Below are 23,304 nucleotides of genomic sequence, written 5' to 3' on the forward strand. Positions count from 1 at the left end.
TAAACTCAGTGATGATGATGATGATGATGATTATTATTCCAATCATGATTTTATGTTTCCATGCACACTGACTCTAGTGTTCTACACACATTATACTATAGTGTGTACTACACGGATTTTAAAACGCGTCTAAACACATTTATAAAGTAGTTACTTAACAGTAGCAGTAGAGTATCAGTGTGGCTGCGGTAGAGTGGGTCGTCCACTAAAAAGATGCTGAATCACATTGATTGCTGTGCCATCTGTGTGTGTGAATGATTAGTTTCTGATATGGAGTTAGCACCTTGCATGGCAGCCTCTACCATCAGTGTATGAATGGGGTGATTGTGACACGTAAGCACTTGAGTGGTCAGAAGACTAGAAAGGTGCTATACAAGTACAGTTCATTTAGCAGGTACATTTTAAATTTATACATACTTAATAAATTTCAAAAGAACCATCCGAAACATCTTTCTTAAATGTGTGTCAGTATGTACTCTTCTTGCTCATTTGTGATCTTTCCTCTTTGACTTAAGGAGGTGACCCGAGGCCTGAATCAGGCTCCTGCAACTCTGAGCCCCAACAGGACAGTGACACCTTCTCTCCTATTAGCCCTTCCACCCCCCTACAGCCTACCAGTGCCCATGGCCGCTCCATCTCCATATCAGTGTTACCTTGTTCAGATGACCAGAGACCTTACATATCACCTGAGGAAATGACTGATGCCTTCGTCCTGGATCCAGGCCCCCCTCCAGCCACCCGAACCTCAAAGACACGCACTGCTAAGCCCTCCTACACACCACCACCGCCTTCCCGCAAACTGCTGCAGTTCTTTCCCAACATTACAATGACAAGAAGCAAGAGTCATGAATCACAGCTGGCCAACCGCATAGAGGAGCCTGCTACACACAAGTTGGTATTCAAGATAATACTGCAGTTATGTCTTTAAAGGTGGTAGATCAGAGTCTCCTGTTTGAAAATACGCCTCACGTTTCACCTGCTAAATATCAACCGAAATAAAAACAGTTGAGAAGTAAGTCATTGTATGTTGATATTGCCAGCCCTACAGCCATGTATGTGTCATACATTTACATTTATTCATTTAGCTGACGCTTTTATCCAAAGCGACTTACAATTGCTATACATGTCAGAGGTCGCACGCCTCTGGAGCAACTAGGGGTTAAGTGTCTTGCTCAGGGACACAATGGTGGATGTCTCACAGTGGGAATCTAACCCAGGTCTTCCACACCAAAGGCAAGCATCTTATCTATGCGCCATCACCACCCCCTTCTTGTCATAACACTCAAAATAATGGAATATGACTGTGAATCAACAAATGCATTGAATGGGAAAACGTCACCCAACAATTACAGTTTTGCTGTTATTTGTGATCTTCAGAGAATGGAATTTCTCTTTATCTCTGACTGAATTAACTAACTCAGTCGGAGAATCTTACTTGAAGGAACCGAAGATTTACAGCAAATGGTGACACAGTTAGATTTGGCAGAAAAGGCTCTGCACTTTGAGGGAGTTCTGAAGAACCAACAGCAACTAGGATTCTGCTGGTTGATGTGTGGTCCCGCTCCTGAGGGCTCTGACTTTCTTTTGTAATTTGGCACTTAAAAATGTACAAATAAAACAAGGCCATTGAAAACGATTTATTTATTATCCCCAACTCTTACACTATGGTTTACCTGCTACCAGTGACCAATGTTATTTTTTCAGCAGTTTGTTCTGTGCATCACAGGATGAAATGGGCTCCTGTTACAGTAGTTGTTAGTTGCTCTCTGTCCTTGCAGGCCCTGTAAGAAGAACAAAGGGTTGGCTGCTATTCATATCAATGGTTGTGGGAACAGTCTTGATGACTCAGCGCTGCGGTCACCATTGCTGTCTGCCCGAACCCCAGGCCCTGTTCCAGCCTCAGCCCCATATATGATGATTGCCACCCAGACCTTGCTGGACAGTGAGTCCCTATAACAGTTAATGGAGCCTGGATTTTTGCTGTCATTGTCCTTTGGTGCTTTTTGTTTAATTTCCCCATTGTCTCTTTTGTGTTTTTGACATACTATATTCTCATGTTCTTCACAGATGTGACCATGCACAAGAGCTCCCCTCAGACATTGAGAAGAGACATTGGCCTGGCTGTAACACACAGGTGAGTTGCCCCTCCATCCCCCTATAGACGGACCTCCTGCCTGGCTTAGAATAACAATTTATTTAGGAAAAAGTGACAGTATACATTATGCTGTGGAAACTGTGGTTGATGTGCCCCACATTATTTTTAGTGAGTGTGGGCTGTGTGTGAATGGTAACACTTGAACTGATGTATTGATCTTTCTTCCTGCCTGACATTTTATAAATTGTTGGGGAGAGTTAACATATCTTTATTAATTTATTTATATTTTTTAACCCCAGATATATACAGAACGAGGAGCTGGATACCATGTTGTGCCAGTCAGATTAATTTAGTTCTTTGTCGTCTTTATTATTTAATTATGTACATGTATATATTTGTCACTGGGCCAGACAGGGGGGTGGGCTCTCAAACATCACAGAAGTAGACACCACCAAGAAAGGACAGCACCTGCTTGAGAATGAAGGGGCGGGGGGGGGGGTGCACGAGCAGTGAGTGACACTTCGTTACAGAATGCTCTGATTGGTTGTTGGACGCGTTGGATTCTTGCAAATGGAATCTGGATCATTTTATTTCACAGATTTTCTGTCTCATGTACTGCTGTCAGGATATAGTGACAGTTTTAGCAAACATGAAAAAATGTTTTTATAAAAGTTACCCATTTTAATCTGAAACAAATGATAGACAATAGTGCCATTATGATGAGATGTTTTTCCTTGTCTTTTGCAGATTTTCGACCAAGTCTTGGCTCTCCCAGACTTGCCAAGTGTGTCGCAAGAGCATGATGTTCGGTGTCAAGTGCAAACACTGCAAGTAAGAGAATGTAAAAAAACCTCCCTCTGTCCCTATATCTATCCATCTCCATACACACATGGGGGCCAAAAAGTATTTAGTCAGCCACTGATTGTGCAAGTTCTCCTACTTAGAAAGATGAGGTCTGTAATTTTCATCATAGGTACACTTCAACTATGATAGACAAAATGAGAAGAATACACAATCCAGGAAATCACATTGTAGGATTTTTAAAGATTTTAATTTATAAATTATGGTGGAATAGTAGTATTTGGTCAGTAATGAAAGTTCAACTCAATACTTGACAGAGGTCAAACGTTTCCTGTAAGTCTTCAGCAGGTTTGCACACACTGTAGCTGGTATTTTGGCCCATTCCTCCATGCAGATCTCCTCTAGAGCAGTGATGTTTTGGGGCTGTAGCTGGGCAACATGGACTTTCAACTCCCTCCACAAATTTTCTATGGAGTTGAGGTCTGGAGACTGGCTAGCCCACTCCAGGACCTTAATGCTTTTTACGGAGCCACTCCTTCGTTGCCCGAGCGGTGTGTTTGGGGGAACAGTTTCCCTGTCCCCTTTGCAGAAAGACAGCCCCAAAGCATGATGTTTCCTCCCCCATGCTTCACAGTAGGTATGGTGTTCTTGGGATGCAACTCTGCAATCTTCTTCCTCCAAACACGACGAGTTGAGTTTTTACCAAAAAGTTCTATTTTGGTTTCATCTGACCACATGATATTCTCCCAATCCTCTTCTGGATCATCCATCTGCTCTCTGGCAAACTTCAGACGGGCCTGGACATGTACTGGCTTAAGCATGGGGACACGTCTGGCGTCCCTCTCGGCGTAGTGTGTTACTGATGGTAGCCTTTGTTACTTTGGTCCCAGCTCTCTGCAGGTCATTCATCAGGTCCCTCCGTGTAGTTCTGGGATTTTTGCTCACCGTTCTCATGATCATTTTGACCCCACGGGATGAGATCTTGCGTGGAGCCCCAGATCGAGGGAGATTATCAATGGTCTTGTATGTCTTCTATTTTCTTACAATTGCTCCCACAGTTGATTTATTCACACCAACCTGCTTGCCTATTGTAGATTCACTCTTCCCAGCCTGGTGGAGGTCTACAATTTTCTTCCTGGTGTCCTTACACAGCTCTCCGGTCTTGGTCATGGTTGAGTTTGGCGTCTGACTGTTTGAGGCTGTGGACAGGTGTCTTTTATACAGATAACGAGTTCAAACAGGTGCCATTAATCCAGGTAACGAGTGGAGGACAGAAGAGCTTCTTAAAGAAGAGCCTACAGGTCTGTGAGAGCCAGAAATCTTGCTTGTTTGTGGGTGACCAAATACTTATTTTCCACTACAATTTGCAAAAAAATTCTTTAAAAATCCTACAATGTGATTTCCTGGATTTTCTTTCTCATTTTGTCTCTCATAGTTGAAGTGTACCTATGATGAAAATGACAGACCTCTCTCATCTTTCTGAGTAGGAGAACTTGCACAATCAGTGGCTGACTAAATACTTTTTGGCCCCACTGTGTGTATATATATATATATATATATATATTTATATATATATATACACACACACACATATATACATACATATATATATACATACATACACACACACACATATAGTATTTTATTGAGAGGGCATTTAGCTTTGAAAACTGAAATTGCTGTCTCAGCATCACCTGTGCTATAAATACTTGTTATGGTCTTATTAGGGTATTTCATATCTATCTGTTCACAGGTTAAAGTGCCACAACAAATGTACCAAAGATGCTCCCTCATGTCGGATATCATTTCTCACATGTAAGCAATTTTATCTTTTAAAAATGAATTTGTCAGAGAAATTAACATTTTTGCCAATGCTCTGGTAAAGTACTGTATGGGTATGTCAGCTCATAACATCTCATGGTCATAACCAATACATGAGGGAAGTTACTCATGTCTGTAAACTAACCATTTGGGCGATTTTTGTGTGGTGCCATGTGTACATGCAAGGAGCGTGGTTTTAGATGGAACATGAGGATTTGATGGGGATCGATTAAAAAATTTTGGATTATGGTTAAATGGCATCTATAGTATATTAGATAATTTAATTATAATAATTATTACTACTATTATTTAATAATGAATAATAGAATATAACTTAAGAGATCCATGTGTAGTTTTCAGTGGCATCTAGTGGTGAGGTTTCAGATTGCAGCCACCACATTTTCAAGCGTGTGCTCGTGCGCATGCTGAATCACATGGGCAAGGACTCTGCATCTGCCAAAACAGACATAACAAGAGACAGCATTACACATAATGCTGGAAACTTATGTAAACTCTCCCAAGATCCATTCATCATATGATTCAGGGTGGTGTACATTCTGAACTATCCATACCTCTTTTGTCCTGCCATTCTCTTCCGTCAACATCATATCCGTAACCAGCTTCATCACCTAAGCCCACTCTGTCCTCAAAATCAGAACATCCATGATCCATGTATATCTTAGCGGGATAAACGTCTTTGTCAAATTCCTTTCTGGAGCACCCACTCCTTCCATCTCTCACCCCGATGTCCACATGCTAATGAAAGGCCTTCAAAAAACAGAACCTCAGCTCGCTCCGAAACGATTACCCCTGACATCAGACCTCCTCGCTTGTATTTGTATTGTATGTACTTCTATTATCCTACCCAGCAGGCAAGCCTCTCCGACATTTATGTCCACTCCTCAGACACCCTCAGATTCAACCTCAAACGAAGCAAAACAGACCAACTTGGCCTCTCTCACCCCATTTTCCTCTTACTTGAGCCCTTTCGAACCCAACAAGACCTACGTAAACCACAGACTACACCAACACGCTTCTTTGCAAGACCCATTATTCATCATGGAATCAGGCAGAGTCACCACACGCCTCTGGTTCCATCATCATCTCTGCCAACTCTAATCCAAATCCAGAATTTCTCCGGAATCATATTCCGGTCACTTGCCCCCACCCTTAGTCTCGACCCCCAGGTTCCTTGCCGCTCTGGCCTCCGAACCATAAACAACCCCCTTCATCCCTCTACACTCGACCCCTCCATCCCTCTCCTATTGACCCCTTCATCGTAAATACTCTTCAGCATCTGAATAAACTACCCTTTTTATACCTCACATTGGTGGGGTTTTTGTTAGTGAAATGAAGTTATATTACTAAAGTTCAGGACCACACCTCTCTATCTATATATAAAAAATTTAAATATATAAAAAATTAAAATAAAATAAATAAATAAAACAGTAATGTGTGTGTTATTATAATATATTAAAAATTAAAATAAAATAAATAGATAATACCGTAAACCTGTGTGTGTGTGTGTGTGTGTGAATTAATGGACAAAAAAATTAATTTAATTAATTGATTAAAAAAAATAATAGATAATAATAATAAATAAAAATCAGTATCAAATGTAAAAAAAAAAACAATTACTAAAATATCAAACAATCAAAATAATAATAATTTGAAAATTTGTACAATTATTCAGTGTTTCCACTGGTTGTCCTCACTTCATGGCATGAGGAGACATATTTTGAGACATAATTATTTCACATTTGGGCATTTCTCCCAGTAAATAAGGAAGTTTCTGTGTCTGATATGAATTTGAATTTGGGGTATATTTGGGAAAAGTCTTTTTGTCTTAGTGTTTTATATTTAGGGCATGAGGTTAGAAAGTGCAGCTCTGTCTCTATCTGTCCTGTGTCACACTGGGAGCAGAGTCTCTTCTCTTGTGGTAGCCAGCTCTCTCTATGGCCAGGCTGTGTTCACTCAGTCTGTATGTTGTCAACATTTTTCTTAGTTTAGGACATTTTATTGTGCTCAGGTAATTTGCCAGTGTGAATTCTCTTTTTAGGGTCAGACAACATTGTAATTTACTTTGTGTTTTGGTCGTTTCTTTCCAGTATTCAATATATTTTTCTTTCTGCTTGTTGATAATTTGGTTTGGTCTGCTTGAGTTGGTGCTGCTGTCCTGAGGCTGTTGCGGACTTGTTACTGCAGAGAGCCTCAGGACCAGCTGGCTAAGGGGACTCTTCTTTTGTTTCAGCTCCTGGTATGTTAGGGCTTTGTGATGGTATGTCTGGGGGTTAACTTTTTAAGTGATTGTAAAATTTTATTGATCTTTTCTGTATTTTTAGTAAGAGGGGGTATTGGCCGAGATCTGCTCTGCACAGGTTATTTGGTGTTTTTCTCTGCACCTGCAGGATGCTTTACAGAACTCGGTATGGAAAGTTGTTTTGTCCCATTTGTCAAATTCATTATTAAGTTTTGGAGACTTTTACAAATTGGAGAATTTTAAGCCTGATTTCAATTGGAATATAGATATTCTTTTTATTGCATAGAAAGCTCTCCTTGCTTTGTCCCTCAGATCTTTCACAGCCATGTTGAAGTTCCCTGTGTATGTAATGTTGAGGCCAAGGGAAGTGTAGTTTTTTGTATGTTGTAATTTAGTGTTGTCTAAATAGAAATTGTGTGCAACCTGATTTCTGTATTGTTTCTGAAAGATCATTATCTTAGTCTTTGCTGTGTTTATTTTCAGGGCCCAGGTCTGACAGAATCTCTGCAGATCTCTCTCTCACTAATTCAGCCACTTGTACGTCATCCAATTCTTCCACCAGTGCCTTCCTAACCCATTCACCTGCACATACGTATAAGCTCATCTAACCTCTTTCGTTCTCGTTTTTCTTCTTCTCACATTCACCCCCCCAAACCCTCTTTTCTCTTCCTCTCTTAACGGTCAGCATGGTTGCCCAGTGGACAACACTGTGGCCTCACAGGAAGACGGTCCCGGGTTTGAACTTCGGTCATCCCAGGCATTTCTGTGTAGAGTTTCTATAGATGTTCTCCCCGTGCTCGTGTGGGTTTCCTCTGGGCGCTCGAGTTTCCACCCACCGTCAAAGACATGCATGCTAGAGTTAATACTTCCACCAAGTAAATGTTCTTTTTCTACCACAGGAACCACAGGAGGGGATGATAAGCAAATCAATCATCAAAACGAGCCCCCACCCTGAGTCTCAACCCCCCGGTTTCTAGCCGAAACCATAAACAACCCCCTTCATCCCTCCGTTCTCGACCACTTCATCCCTCTCCCCTCAACCCCTCCATAATAAATACTCCTCATTATCATCGAATCATCATCATCGAATAAACAACCTTTTTTATACCTCACATCGGCGTGGTCTTTGTTAGTGAACTGCACCTGGGGTCCTGCCTGGTGTAGTAGACCTCAGCCTCTATTGATCTTGTAATGAGTGCCTGTTCTTGTGCCACAATCAGGGCTTGACATTAACTTTTTTGCAAAGTTACTAGCCACACAGCATTTTCACTAGCCAAATTTTTGTTTTTGGAAAATTACGTTTTATAAGATTAAAATTGACAATGGTGTGCTAAAATGTACTAATATTATCATTAGCTCTGATAAGGTTGTGTGTAAAGCTCCTCTAGTAAGATAAACACTTTAAAATAATAGCTTCTTATTATATATAATAAAAATGCTGCTTGGAAGTTTAATTAAAAAGATAAAAACTAAACTGAAAAATAAATTCACCAGAATCATTTGCATCTGCCTTTCCTCCAAGCTCTTGACTGGATTTATGTTTATCATACTATCAGGTTAAAAGCCTCCCTCGCTCCACTTAGCATACAGTCTCAGGGTGCTGGATTTGGTGTGAAACCCTCCATTCATTGTAAGGAGCTTTCTTGTCTTGATGTCAGTGGCCTCTATCTCCTTCTTTGGCCAGTTCATTTTACCAGTGGGGTATCTGGTGACCGGCAGGGCATATGTGTATCTTGTTCTTCCAATTCAGATGACCTTTCAGGACCTGCCTTACTCTGTAAAGGTATTTGGCTGTAGCGGACTTCCTTTCTGCCTCCTCATGGTTTCCATTAGTCTGTACGTCTGATGAGCTTGCTGTTATTCCCCTCCCTGCGTTACCTATAATCTACCTACGTAATACGTAGCATGAGCTGCGCGTGGCCACCTGTGCGAGAGGACAACAAACACCGGCAGCTGCTGTGCCATTCATCATAAACTTTGGCTTTAAAACTTCATACAACAAGGCCCAAACAAAGAAGCGCTGGCTGAACGTAGGTTAGTAACCTGAGGTTAGTCAACATGTTTAGCTCAGCATTGGCCATCTAATGTTAGCTTGCTTCTTGCTTTAGCTATGACCTATTAACTAGTTATGAAAAGATGAAGGAGTGTTTGTTTACTTGCCTAACTTGTGGTAGCCTAGTCGATTAACATAATCATAGACTACCTTACTGACAGGCCGCAGTATGTCAGGTCTATGATCCAGGCCACCAGGTCCTGATCCACTTGCATCACGGAGAGTTTCTCAGCCAGCCGGAGGCTGGATGGTGTCAAAAGCACTGGAGAAGTCGAAGAACATTACATGTGTGTTAGTGCCACAGGCCTGAAGTTGGATTGGATTCCCCTTTTTGGGGACAGGGCCAATACAGGATGTCCTCTAGATCTTCGGCACCACAGGTTATACTTGTTAACGAAGACAAACGAACTGAAAAACAAAAACAAAAAATGAGGCTTTACAAAAAAACGATAACTAACTAAAACTGTATTGTAGGTTTGCAAAACTAACTAAAATGAAAGAATAAATATCCTTAGTTTTCCTTTATTTATTTATTTATTTTATAGGACCTAATAAGCCTACATTTCGAGTGGATATGAAGCTAAGGGAACTGACATTGCAGGGCAGTTCTGGCCGGACTTGCAGTTCAGCTGTGTGCGCGGTGATTAGCCAATAGGCACCTGTTGGTGAGCTGCGGGTGTGTTATGCTTTTGTCCTCCGCATAAAGAGCTGGCATGCTGCTTGTCTGTCAAGAGAGCCCAGGGTCAGGGCGGCGTCTGGCCGCAGCGTAGCAGGTGGCCCCATGTAACTTTAGGGGGAGACCCAGGTAGTCAGTACCGGCACCTCGACATTTTACTCTTTGGAATACCGGGACATTTTCTTGTGTACTGGGACTTCTCCCAAGCTTCCAGTCCTCTCCTCTGCCCTTTCCATATCAGGTTCTCTGGGGGCTGTGTGAAGCTCACCTGTTCCCTTTCTCACCTACCTGCTAAACTCTGTTGGCGGAGAGAGACAAGGGAGAAGAGAAGCTCGGGTGTGTGCTGAATGTAGCTCATCAATGTCCCTTGTCGTGAACCGACCAATCACAGCTCCCCTTGCACTGGGTTAACGTGTCTGCTGGTCATTATATGTTATATATAGCTCTGCCAGCCTGCTTAACATTACTGGAGCTCCACAACTACTGAAGGATATAACTGGTTTTCTCCCACCGGACTCCTGTGAGATAGAAAGCAGGCGGTGGACCAAACCACTGTGAGGCAAGAGAGGGGCTCAAAATGTTTCTACACGTACAACACACTTGCCACGTTTGCGTTTGTATTGCTACTGTTGTTGTTACTATTTAAACAATGATTCTAAGTATATATCATTATTTGATGGTTTTTAAGGCGGGACCTGACCCCCCCCGTCCCCCCCAGTGATTTCTGCCTATGTCGGTACTGTCACTTTTACATTTTACTCTTTGGCGTACCGGCCCCGGTCCTCTTCTCTGACTCTCCAGATCAGGTTCTCTGGGCACAATGTCACGCTCACCTGTTACCGTTCTTTCCTGCCTGCTAATCTCCAAAGGGAGATCGGGTGTCGTTCATGCAGCCGTGTGCATATAGCTGTTCGTCAAAGTTACTTTTCGTGAGCTGACCAATCACAGCCTGGAGTAGGCGGGACATTAAAAAGGGTGAGGCACTACATCAAACTTTAGAAATGTTGAACTCGTTCTGTATGCACGTTTTTTATTACTGACAAGTTAGTACTTTGCATAAACAAATGAGAGACTAAACACCTTGTAGAGCATTTTTCTTGCATAGTAACTTAATGACTGAAAACAACCCACAAAATGTAACTGCTGTTTTGTCAAACTGGAATTAATATTAGGCTACTAATAGTAAGCTATAGTAGCCTATACCATTATCTGAAATTATAATGAATACACAAACATTAGCACTAATCAAACCTTAACCACAGTGGTGTAGGTTAATATCAGAGAAAGGTTTTTTTTGTGAAAAATCTCAACTAATAAACTATCTAGGCAGAAAATCTAAATCAAGTGTAACCTGTAAATACATTATTATACTAAGATATTACTTTTATACCTTTAGTCCTCCAGGTTGTGGATATATTTTGTTTATCAAATGGTCAAAAATGTATAGATTTCGGTCATAAGGTAACTCATTGCCTTTACTGTACGCATACTGATCATGCTTACTGTTGTGAGAAGTCACCCCCCAAAGTCCCATTCTGAGCCAGGAAAAACCCTGTTGAGCCATGTGCCTACTCATTTTTGCTGCTATGATGCCTGACAGAAGCTTCCATGTTGTGCAGAGGCAGGTTATTAGGTAGTAGTTGGATGGGATTGTTCCCTTCTGGGGATCCTTCATGATCAGGACTGTCCATCCTTGGCTTAACCATTCTGGGTGGGTCCCATCCATCAGCAGTTGGTTCATATGTGCTGCTAGGAGTGTAGTTGAAACTTGATATTATCAGATTATATTAGTTTATCAGAGATATATCTGTAATGGCATATACACTCACCGTCTACTTTATAAGGTACACCTGTTCAATTGCTTAACACAAATAGCTAATTCAATTAAATTCAATTAAATTCAATTTTATTTATATAGCGCCAAATCACAACAACAGTTATCTCACAGCGCTTTTCATAAAAGAGCAGGTCTAGACCGTACTCTGTGATGCTATTTACAGAAGCCCAACAGTTCTCAGTAATGTGGCCAATCAGCCAAAGGCAGCACCTCAATGCATTTAGGCATTTAGACGTGGCCAAGACAACTTGCTGAAGTTCAAACTGAGCATCAGAATGGGGAAGAAAGGGGATTTAAGTGACTTTGATCTACTGAGATTTTCACGCACAACCATCTCTAGGGTTTACAGAGAATGGTCCGAAAAAGAGAAAATATCCAGTGAGCGGCAGAAAATGCCTTGTTGATGTCAGAGGTCAGAGGAGAATGGGCAGACTGGTTCCAGATGACAGAAAGGCAACAGTTACTCAAATAACCACTCGTTACAAGGTATGCAGAATACCATCTCGAATGCACAACATTGAACATTGAAGCAGATGGGCTACAGCAGCAGAAGACCACACCGGGTGCTTCTCCTGTCAGCTACGAACAGGATACTGATGCTACAATTCCTGGTATTCGATTTCAGCTGCAACATTCAGATGGTAGGGTCAGAATTTGGCCTTAACATCATGAAAGCATGGATGTAGGCCTGTCCCCAACTAAGGATTTACATAGTCGAATCAGAATCGTCCTACCTATAGTCGAATCGTGTGTTTTTGTGCGCAGCGATTGCGGGGGGGTTTACACACAGTAGCTCCGCTTCAATCTTGAGAAGCTGCAGAGCTGCAGTCTCTATTCATTCAACTTACACAGTAAATGTCCAGCTAAACTGAGGCTTTTTGAAGACCCTTTTTTCTCTCTCTCTCTCTCTCTCTCTCTCTCTCTCTCTCTCTCACCTGCCATTCACCGGAATTTTTGTGGTGCTGCAAACAGCTGCATGAGAGAAAACTGGTAATTCTATGTAAAATCAGACACTGAGCACCCCCATATCACCAAAATGGCATGATCCTTGTTTCACTGCGAAGCTTTGACTGTGAGATTGACAGTTGAATCAGGCTCCGCCCATCGAAGCATCGAATCTTCGACTATTGGGGGTCAGCCCTAGCACAGAGGATATTATTAAAAACTAGTGACGCTCTGTTTTGCAATTCTTCAATGCTGTTTGAGGTTATCTTGGAAAAAGTCTGTGCCACATTCACCTCACATTCTCACGTCATGTTAATTTTTATACATCACACGTGTGTGTGAAAACCAGCCTACGTTGGGGCCCCACATCTCTAGCTCTGGAAAATGTTTTTCATATTGCCTATACCAGCCTATATTCCCCCACTATTACCATGTTATTACTGAGCTGTACAATAAAGTGCTACCAAAATGTTTGTCACAAGACAGTAGATACGTTGGAACATATGTACTTGCTTTGTTGTCTAACTCAGACTGTTCATATACACTTTGGAATGTATTTTTGCACAAATGTAGACTGGATTTTGCCCCCATCAGTGACACTGGAAGCGCATTAGAAAGGGATCTTGGACTGGCCAGTATGAACAGGCAGAATGATTACAGCAAGCAAAACGTGTTTCAATGTACAAACAGGCCCTGGTGTATTGTTTTAAGACAGACTTACACAATTGGGAACCTATTATATACATGTACAATGTGATGTAAAATTAGCTGAAGTTTTAATCTGACTTGCAGTGCCAAAGATGCGCAGAGCAGAATCAGTGCCATCAGATATCAATAATCGGATTGATCACAAAGCAGAGATCCCACTGCAATATGGCACTTTACCAAAGGCAATAACCAAAAGGGTAAGTACTGGTTCCTTTTCTATTATAATATGTATGGAATTCTGACTGTCAAGGTTGTTCTACTGGAAATAAATGGTGTCAATGGAAGTTCCTTACTATTATGATAATAGAATTGTGTTTGTTTGAGCGTGTGTGTGTGTGTGTGTGTGTTAGCAGGAACCTCCCCTCAATTTAAACCAGCTGGACTCTAGCAGTAACCCATCATCAGCCACCTCCTCTACACCTTCTTCCCCAGCACATTTCCAGCAGAGCAACCCCCCAAGTGTGAGTGCCACTCCCCCACCAAACCCGTCACCGCAGGGCTCTTGGGACAGCCGCTTCCACTTCCCAGGTCCGTACCCTGTCACTGGTATCACCCACATACACACAAGCCTTGTGTAATGTAAGCAGGGTTCCAACAAAACAGGTTCTTCACAGCAATGTGATTTAAATGGATTGGACAAAATATTACAGAAGCATCTCAGTATAACGTACAGTGTAACAACAGTACAAACTCCAGCCTGTCTAAAACAGCAAACATTATAAGCCTCATTGAAAGCGTTGGGCAAGTTACTCAGGAATTGTAATAAGTTACTTATTACTCCTTAAAAAAGTAATAATGTTGCTTTACTTATTACTGGGTATTAAAAGTTGGTGGTGGTTGAAATGAGTCCCCGCCACAAAGTTACTTGTTATATTACAATATTACTGTATTGGTCCGAATATAAGACGGCCCTGATTATAAGACGACAAAGCTCTTGGTTAACTTGACCTACTTTTGAGTCACTTTGTTCAACACGATCACTGCGTCTCTCTCTCCGTGTTTCAGTGGTCCGGTGACAGCCTCTCAGACCAGATGATGCTGTACACGGTATAGGCTAAAAATATATATTTTTTTAAAAACTAAAACAAAGCAAGTCTCTCCTGACTTTTTAACTAATATCATATTCATAACAGCAGCAAAGAATATGTTTTTTTACCAAACATATAATGTTTCTTAATGCCACTGGATGAAAAAATAAAGAAAGTCACTCCTGACTTTTTAACTAATGCCGGAGTTTCTTTCTACAAGTTTTACGTTGCTGTACTGCTTTAGCAGATGTAGAATTGTTGGCGGTTGAAAGCTTTTTGGTGGTCGCATAAAGTTTACCACGGACGACAATGTTCTTTGCATCTTAGACTGTGACACAATATTGGTGATACTTCCGGCTGTGGAAAGAACCCCTCTCTCCCTCGTTTTCCATTCTTCCTTTAGCTTACTTGAACAATATAAGGTCTTCTTAATTTAACAGATTTTTTTTACTGTAGTTAATGTTTTGTACTGATATTTAGTATGTTTTATTTTTACTATTTTTAGGCATAAGAACATAAAAACATTAAGTTCTACACTCAATTATACAATGGTGACAAAATCATTATTTTATGATTGCAACATTGTATGACAAAGTCAACATAAATGCAATATATTTCTCCTACCTTTACTGCTACAATGCCCTCGACCCTAACTGGCAGGTTTACATCGTTAAAGCTATGTTTCTCCTATACACACAAGAAGAAGTCAAAGTTTTAAGATTTATTCCCCGGGAGACTTTTGAAAAAGTCCAGTTTTTGGGTGAAGAAAAACACAGTTTTAGTCTGGAAAGAGGATTACAGCACAGACAAAAAGATGCTTTTTTAGTTTATTGTGAACATGTTCTTAATCTGTATTTTGTAACTGAGCAATACTAAATCGCTGTGTATGCTAAGTACTATCAGGGTAAACGTGAAGCAGATTCTTTAAAAAATCTTTTTACAAGTCCCTAATATATGGTGGCCTGAGAGCTTGAGACAGAAGCATTTAATATCCTCTGCATTTTGAAATTGAGAATTACTCTTGTAGTAGTGCTGTATTCTGAAGTTGTATTTTCCAACAGATGTTGCTGCTTCCACATATACTGGTGTTCAACATTCTGGCACCTACTATGACTCAGGGTAAGAGACAGCAACATGGGTACCATATTGGCTGATATTAGCTTATCACATTTTGTATTATGTTTTAGTCACAATTGTAAAATACAACATTCATTATGTTTGTTTAATTTATGTGTTGGTGTTAAAATATATAAACTGTTAAATATCAATATCACAAATTCAGTATTTTTCAGGCTTGATTTTATATATCGCATACATATAAATTGGTCATAAGTGTGTTGGGGAGTAACTAGTTACATGTAATTTAGTTACTTAATTTAATTGCAAAATAACTGTAATCCATTACTGTTACCTGGAAAAATGTAATTAAATTACAGTTATGAAAATGTTCATGATTACATTGGTGGATACATCTAAATATATTTTCTGTAATGGCTATGTTGAATGATATTCATGCTTTGCATGTTTTTCATGTGCACAATGTCTTCCTTTGCAATTTCTAGTCACAGCCATTTAGGAAATCGGTTAGCATCGGTTTGATGCTATTCAGATGGATTTTATTGGTTATGATGTTTCAATTTGCAGCGCAACCATGTGCAAGTTAAATTGCCTCTCAAGCTATCTTTTGAAAATGGTTAACAGTTGAAAACATTCTTTTTAATTTTTTTTTTTTTAATAGGGTAACTTGTAATCTACAGTATAACCTATTACATTTCCAAAGTAACCTTTCCAACAATGCTTACACTGTACAAAAATGATAAACATTTTTAAATAAAATCTATATATAAATATAAAGGATTTCTGTATAAATTGGTCATAAGTGTGATCTGATCTTCATCTAAGTCACAACAATAAACAAACACAGTCTGCATAAACTAAAACCACACAAACAATTATATGTTTTTATTGAACACAATGTGTAAACATTCACAGTGCAGGGTGGAAAAGTATGTGAACTCCTAAGCTAATGACTCCTCCAAAAGCTAACTGGAGTCAGGAGTCAGCAGTGTTTCCCACAGAATGACATATGACAATGGCATAACTGTGGCAGTGGGGAGGGAGGGGGGAATGCAGTCGATAATGACTAGCAGCTATATACAATGTGCTAAACTCGACAGCCCAGCTGTACTCTAACGTTAACATGGCTGTCCTTATTAGCTAGACTCCTTACATGCTTTCTAACAAACTTTTTTAAAGGTGGGTCTCTGACATTGACAGTGTTGTGTTGGACAGATTTGTGCTGAGGTGTTCATGATACTAACCATTCAATTCACACAGATGAATTCATTATCAATGTGTTTGCAAGAGACAGAGGGAGTGAGAGAGCAAGAGGAGGTGCTGAGCAAATATATGTCCAGCGTTGCAATCACATACAATTGAACCTATTTAAAATAGTAAAAAAAATAAATCAATGAATGGGAAACACTGGTCAGCCAACCTGGAGTCCAATCAATGAGACAAGATTGGACCAATTTAAATTGTGCTATTCTCATGAAGCACTGCCTGATGTGAATCATGTCTCAAACAAAAGAGCTTACAGAAGACCTAAGATTCAGAATTATTGACTTGCATGAAGCTGGAAAGTGTTATAAAAGTATCTCTAAAAGACTTGATGTTCATCAGTCCATGGCAAGACAAATTGTACATAAATGGAGAAAGTTCAGCACTGTTGCTACTCTCCCTAGGAATGGCCTTCCTGCAAAGATGACTGCACGAGCACAGTGCAGAATGCTCAATGAGGTTAAGGAAACGTTTGGTTGAGGTTATTGCTGCCAAAGGACAGTCAACCAATTATTAAATCCAAGGGTTCACGTACTTTTTCCGCCGTGCACTGAGAATGTTTACATAGTGTGTTCAGTAAAAAGATGAAACATAATTGTTTGTGTGGTATTAGTTTAAGCAGACTGTGTTTGTCTATTGTTATGACTTAGATAACGACCAGATAACATTTTATGTCCAATATATGCAGAAATCCCAGGTAATTCCAAGGGGTTCACATACTTTTTTCTGATTGCATTTGATTTTTTTTAAACTCACATAGCCTGATAAATCATATAGAGTATCAGTCAGGCTAGTAAAAAATATATTTTTTGGTTGCTAATTGTGAGGTTTTTCTCTCAGAATGTCACAGGTGGCCGTCACTAAGACACAGCTAACAGCAGTGGACCAAGAAGGGGTGAGTACTGGCAGTCGCATAGAGTTAGTTATGTTCTTTTTTTCTATCACTGACATATTTGTCATCAGTAGAAGTTGTAAGATCTCTTAAAGGTACCATAAGTAAGAATGTGAAGCACTTTACATGCATTAATGACTTTGTATTGCCAATGTAACGTAGCTTAAAAACTGAAAAATTAGACAGTGTTGCCTATGCCTGTGGGCAGATTTCTGAGGAAAATCCAAAAGGATGTGAAATTTGTGTGCGCTCCAGAGTGCCTTCTCTTCCACTCCTCCACAATGCCAATCATTCAGTTCAATACAATTTTAATTATATAGCGCCAATTCACATTATCTCATAGCGCTTTTCCTATAGAGCATGTTAGACCGTACTCATTGTGCTGTTATTTAAAGGGACCCAACAATTCCCACCATTAGCAAGCACTTGGCTACACAGGCAAGGAAATACTTCCTTTTAAGAGACAGAAACCTCGAACAGAACCATGGCTTAGGGTGAGCAGCCATCTGCCTTTACCAGTTGTGGTGGAGAGAGAGAGCGACAGTGTGCAACACTAGCTGTTAGGTTAGAGAGTCTGTTAACATTGACAAACCATCAGCATCCACCACAATCCAGTCCAACACAACATACAAATTCAAAGCTAACATTACTGCAAAGCATATAAAATACTGTATATTGTGATATTATGGTTTAGCTGCCCATTGTTAGTTAACAGTAGCTTGCTTGCTAACATGGATGAATTGCTAGCTAGCTAAAGTGGCTGGGTGCAGTTCAGTTACCATAAAACTTCAATTAATAGCCGAGTCCCAAATAGCTGCCTATCCCGTTTACTGGCCTGGTTTGGGAACACATTTTGACAAATAAACGCCTGCCTCAATTTAAAAGTCTGTCTGGTCTAGTTTTTATAGGAGTTCTTTGGATGTATAAAACCTCTTAAAGCCTGCGGGGTCGCCCACTTTAGCTGCTTCTAAGCTGCTTAGATTGTTCATATAATATTAATGTTTAAACGTATGGTCAATATGTCAGTATGACCATGCTACACATCGTTAGATTGGTTAGATTCTCCACAATTCAATTGTTCAGTTCATTCAATGGAAACAACAAGCCCCAAAGTCTAATTCTTAGAGATTTACCAGTGTAACCTGCCTGGTACAAGAGAGGAAAGTGATGACTGCCGTTACCTTTGAAGCGCTCGTTAAGTCCGAATGTGTCCGTTCCTTGATTATTTATCTTCCTTTTGTCTGTAAGGGTTCACCGATCAAAAGAATCAAAACAGCTTTTCAGAAAAATCCTGAATCCTGTCATGTGAAGTCCATCGCTCTCTGTCTGCTAACTTCTCTCATCCTGCACCATGTTGTTGTTATGACGTTACTTCAAGACTATATTACTAAATGGATAAAGCAGGCGAGTCAATAACTGTATTTTGGACAACCAAAGTGACATCCTATATGGTCGTGACCTAAAATGGACCAGTTTTTATTGGGTCGCCAGTTGGCGTCAATGGCTGGAGCACACTGGACAACACAGGGGCCTAGCTGTTAAAACTAAGCTAAACTGTCATCACAAACAAAGCACTAAGAACTCGAAACAATACTTACTTGAAATCAGCAGGGTGAGGTGCTGAGAAACAGCTGTTTAAGGTTTTCAGTTCTCTCTCTTTCTCTCTGGAAAGAGAGAGACAATTTATCTCTCCCACTCCCTTCTGTGGATTACTACAATAGGGTGAAATAGAATTTGTCCAAAAGTTATATTTACAACCACAAAAAGCAAACAGGCCGAACAGACAGAGCGTGTTTTACCTCACAAATCTGGTCTGATTCAATACGACAGTGGGGAAAAAATGCAGATGACGTCAGGCCCTTTTTTGCTCTAAATTGTTAAATTGCTAAATTTGATCAACTCAAGGTCCTGGATCCTGTCCTGTCAAGATCACATTACACTCAGCAAATTTGATTATTGCTAAGATGTAGCATACTTTATACACTTCAGCCCACTCCCAACTCCAGCTGACATAGTGAGTGGGTCATTATGAGATGGCTGAAAACTTTATACTCGGCAAATTAGATTTTAACTGTGATGTACTTTTATTATGAAATAAATACATTTCATATACAGTTGAAATTCATGGTTTGTTGTGTTTATCAGTAGATTATACATGTAGATGTTACAGCAATTCATAATGTATCAATATATTTTTGTAAGTTTGGTTCTCTTATGTTGAAAAAGTTTAGTAACCCCTGCTCTACAGTGATGGAATAATGATCTATTAAATGCATGTAATAATGTATAAAAAAATTTAATTAAGAATTAAACATATTCTGGTAGTTGACTCAGACTTTAGGACTCCAATGTAGATTTGGCCTTTTAGAGTATATATGTACCACTGTACCTTCAAGTTGGTTTTCTTATGTTTTTCACAATGCTTTTGTTACAATACTTTTTTCTAATGTGCTTCGAACTGAGTTTTACTAAAATCAATCATTAATTAAACATTCAGTGTCAGTGTTCACTTCCCTTATATTGTTATATGTCACACAAGGAGGAGGCAAGCGAAGACTACCCAGCTGAAGATGAGGAAACAGCTGACCAGCGCAGCAGAGAAAAGAGCCTTTCCACTGAGGAGTGTGATGAGGATGGGCTGGAGGAATTGCCTTCTTCCATATGTCGTCGTGGGGCTGCTGGCCGCTGGAGGGGCCCCATCTCTCGTAAGGCCAGTCAGACCAGTGTGTACCTGCAGGAGTGGGACATTCCATATGAGCAGCTGCAGCTGGGGGAGCTTATTGGCAAGGTAAGGACTGAGATGTAATACAGGCACACTAAATCTTGGTATGAAAGCATAAAATATCAACATTTGGTTCCAACACAGCTAACACATTTGAGTTTGTCCAGGGTCGTTGGGGGAAGGTGCATAAGGGTCGCTGGCACGGCGAGGTGGCCATTCGCCTTTTGGAGATTGACGGCAACAATCAGGATCACCTGAAGCTCTTTAAAAAGGAGGTGATGAACTACAGGCAGACCAGGCACGAGAACGTTGTCTTGTTCATGGGTGCCTGCATGGCTCCACCCCACCTCGCCATCATCACCAGGTAAAGCTGCATGACTCGTCAGCTAAAAACTGAGATCAGATGTTCCCTCTAATTATCTAATGTGCAGTACAGTTCCAGTCACAAATGCATATTCATACTTTGGGATAATTGTATCTAATATTAGATGTGATGGGCTGTTTTGGTGGATATTTGTGTTCTGATCGTGATTTGTGAATTCAGTTTTAGTAACAATATTGCATGTACTGCAATATTTTCTCTGCAGTTTCTGTAAAGGTTTGACTCTACACTCTGTTGTAAGAGAAAGAGGTCATATGCTGGACATCAATAAAATCAGACAGATTGCACAGGAGATTGTAAAGGTAAGCATCCCTCGAGCTGTGTCAGATGGCCTGAATTTAAAAAGATAAATACATTTATAAAGAGGGGTGTGACGAGATACTGTGCCACAAGATCTCGCGAGATTAAATTATGACAAGATTTCTCGTAAGGTAAAAAGACATTTTTCACATGTTGTCAAGCGACACATTCATTTTCTCATGCAGTGAAATACAAATGTAAAACTGATAAGCTAATCGACACAGTTGACGCTGCGTACGCTGTGATAGTAATCAACTGAACCCACTCACGCTGTGAGTCCAGACACGTATGATGAGTGGTAACACAGCTGGTAATGTTTTGCAACATAAACATCCAATAACTGAAGCGCAACCTTGCTTTGTTTGGGACTGTGCACTTTATCGGAGCCGCTGAAGTTAACATGTGGGGATTTGTGGAGAGAATTTGATATTACATGAGAAAAGTTGATCTACAGGAAAAACAGATCTGAAAGCAACACAGAATGCCCGAGAGCTGCACTGCATTATATTCTGTTATAGTTAGGTTATAGATTGTGAATTGTCACCCGCCACCTGAATTTTGTGTTCCTCTTTATATAAATAAAATAAATCACCATAAACTGGTGCAGAAAAAAAACATCAGAATGCAGGAAATAAAGTGTTTAATGCTCGGTTTTTTAAAATATTATTCAGCATTAAAGATTTTTTTAACAAAGTGTTAAAATCTCAAATCTCGTCTCAAGTGTCTCATCACACCCCTAATTATAAACTATAATTTTAATATCAAATGGATGGATAATCTATGAAACAAAATATCACATACCAAACTGACATTCATGAATATTGATGTCAGAGGTCAGAGGAGAATGGGCAGACTGGTTCGAAATGACAGAAAAGCAACAGTTACTCAAATAACCACTCGTTACAACCAAGGTATGCAGAATACCATCTCAAACGCACAACACGTTGAACATTGAAGCAGATGGGCTACAGCAGCAGAAGACCACACCGGGTGCTTCTCCTGTCAGCTAAGAACAGGATACTGATGCTACAATTCCTGATATTCGATTTCAGCTGCAACATTTTGATGGTAGGGTCAGAATTTGGCCTTAACATCATGAAAGCATGGATGTAGGGCTTTCCCCAACTAAGGATTTACATAGTCGAATCAGAATCGTCCTACCTATAGTCGAATCGTGTGTTTTTAATCACCTCAGATTGTTTGCTGAATCTCAAGGAATGCTACATATACTGAGTGTGATGACTCAAAACTGCCTTCAATATGTACTTCGAATCAATCATCCCCACTGATGAACCCCACATAGAATAGTATAACGTTATTGTTTTTAAACAGTACACTTGGAGGTACACGGCTCTCCTCAGTGTGACAGTTTCAGGCAGAACTCCGCAGCCGCTCCCCCCTCGGCTCTCTGCCTTTAAACCCTTCGTGTCCATCGGGATCAGGTGCAGCCACTTACAATAGTATCTGACTAGTATCTAACTGAACAGTGACTCTGTTACAGTACGTAACGTTAGCCAAATCTAACATTGCCCATATGTAAAGTTTACTGCTAACCTAACGTCAGCTAACTGAGCCTTTACTTACGCCTTTTCTTCAAAGCATTATCACCTTAATGTCTAACACTAAGGTTAATCTAATAAGTTACATTTTGGCTTCTCTCTTATCTTTGACTCCTTAAAAGCTGCGGTTAGAACACACTAACTTGTGGGGGGGGGTTGTTGGGCTTCGGGTCGAGGCTGCACTGAACTGCCTCGGGGGTGTGTGGGGGCCTGGGGCTCGGGGCTTTGGTATCTCTGGGTCTGGGCGCGGGTCTGCACGCTGGGGGGCTGGACCCCCTTGGACCTGTCCTGGGGCTGGGCGGGGTTGTCGCTGGCTCTGGGGTGCTGCTACAAGCCCTGGGCTGGAGGGACCTGGTGTCCTCCTGCTTAGGGGGGTGGGGGACAGGGCTAAATGATGGGACCAGTCAGGAATCTGGACCCAGTGGGGAGGACCATTCTAGCCTCCCTATGACCTCCTTCACCTTCCCTCCTTTGGCCATGTCTCACTACATACACCCTTAGGAATCTGGGGGGAGGACAGGCTGCAGGGTGTTTGGTGGGTGGGGCTACTTTATTGCCCTTCTTCCTCCCACACTGGCCGCCCCTCAATTTTAATTACATCTTAGACACAGAGGGATTGGGGGGTGGGAGGGGCACGTTGGGAGGCTCCACTACCTGGCAGTTGTGGGGTGCCTGTGTCACAACTACCCTCCTATTTTAACTACACCTTAGTTACCATACACCTTATCTTTACTCCACCATGCAACACTTCACAATCCATGACATACATCCACTGTCTTTGGCGTTTGTTGGTCGGGTCGGGGTCTTCTGCGTTTGCGTCGCAATTCATCTGGGAGTCGACTTCTCTCCCACCCCTATTGGCTGCTGGGGGTCTTGCCTGCCTGT

General features: G+C 40.8%; 1 protein-coding gene across 1 annotated transcript in view; it reads left to right on the forward strand.

The window, feature by feature from the left end:
* Positions 1 to 519: 519 nt before the first annotated feature.
* The window catches only part of LOC123986228 (kinase suppressor of Ras 1-like), a 40,015-nt gene continuing 17,230 nt past the window's right edge, over positions 520 to 23,304 (forward strand). The window contains exons 1-12 of the mRNA XM_046074371.1: positions 520 to 891; positions 1,779 to 1,942; positions 2,068 to 2,134; positions 2,843 to 2,926; positions 4,650 to 4,711; positions 13,281 to 13,393; positions 13,550 to 13,724; positions 15,286 to 15,343; positions 17,405 to 17,459; positions 19,996 to 20,244; positions 20,346 to 20,542; positions 20,766 to 20,862. Coding sequence (XP_045930327.1) covers positions 695 to 891; positions 1,779 to 1,942; positions 2,068 to 2,134; positions 2,843 to 2,926; positions 4,650 to 4,711; positions 13,281 to 13,393; positions 13,550 to 13,724; positions 15,286 to 15,343; positions 17,405 to 17,459; positions 19,996 to 20,244; positions 20,346 to 20,542; positions 20,766 to 20,862 — 1,518 coding nt within the window. The 5' untranslated portion in view covers positions 520 to 694. The remainder of the gene's footprint in view (positions 892 to 1,778; positions 1,943 to 2,067; positions 2,135 to 2,842; positions 2,927 to 4,649; positions 4,712 to 13,280; positions 13,394 to 13,549; positions 13,725 to 15,285; positions 15,344 to 17,404; positions 17,460 to 19,995; positions 20,245 to 20,345; positions 20,543 to 20,765; positions 20,863 to 23,304) is intronic.

Source organism: Micropterus dolomieu, linkage group LG17 (assembly GCF_021292245.1).
Source record: "Micropterus dolomieu isolate WLL.071019.BEF.003 ecotype Adirondacks linkage group LG17, ASM2129224v1, whole genome shotgun sequence".
NCBI lineage: Eukaryota > Metazoa > Chordata > Actinopteri > Centrarchiformes > Centrarchidae > Micropterus > Micropterus dolomieu.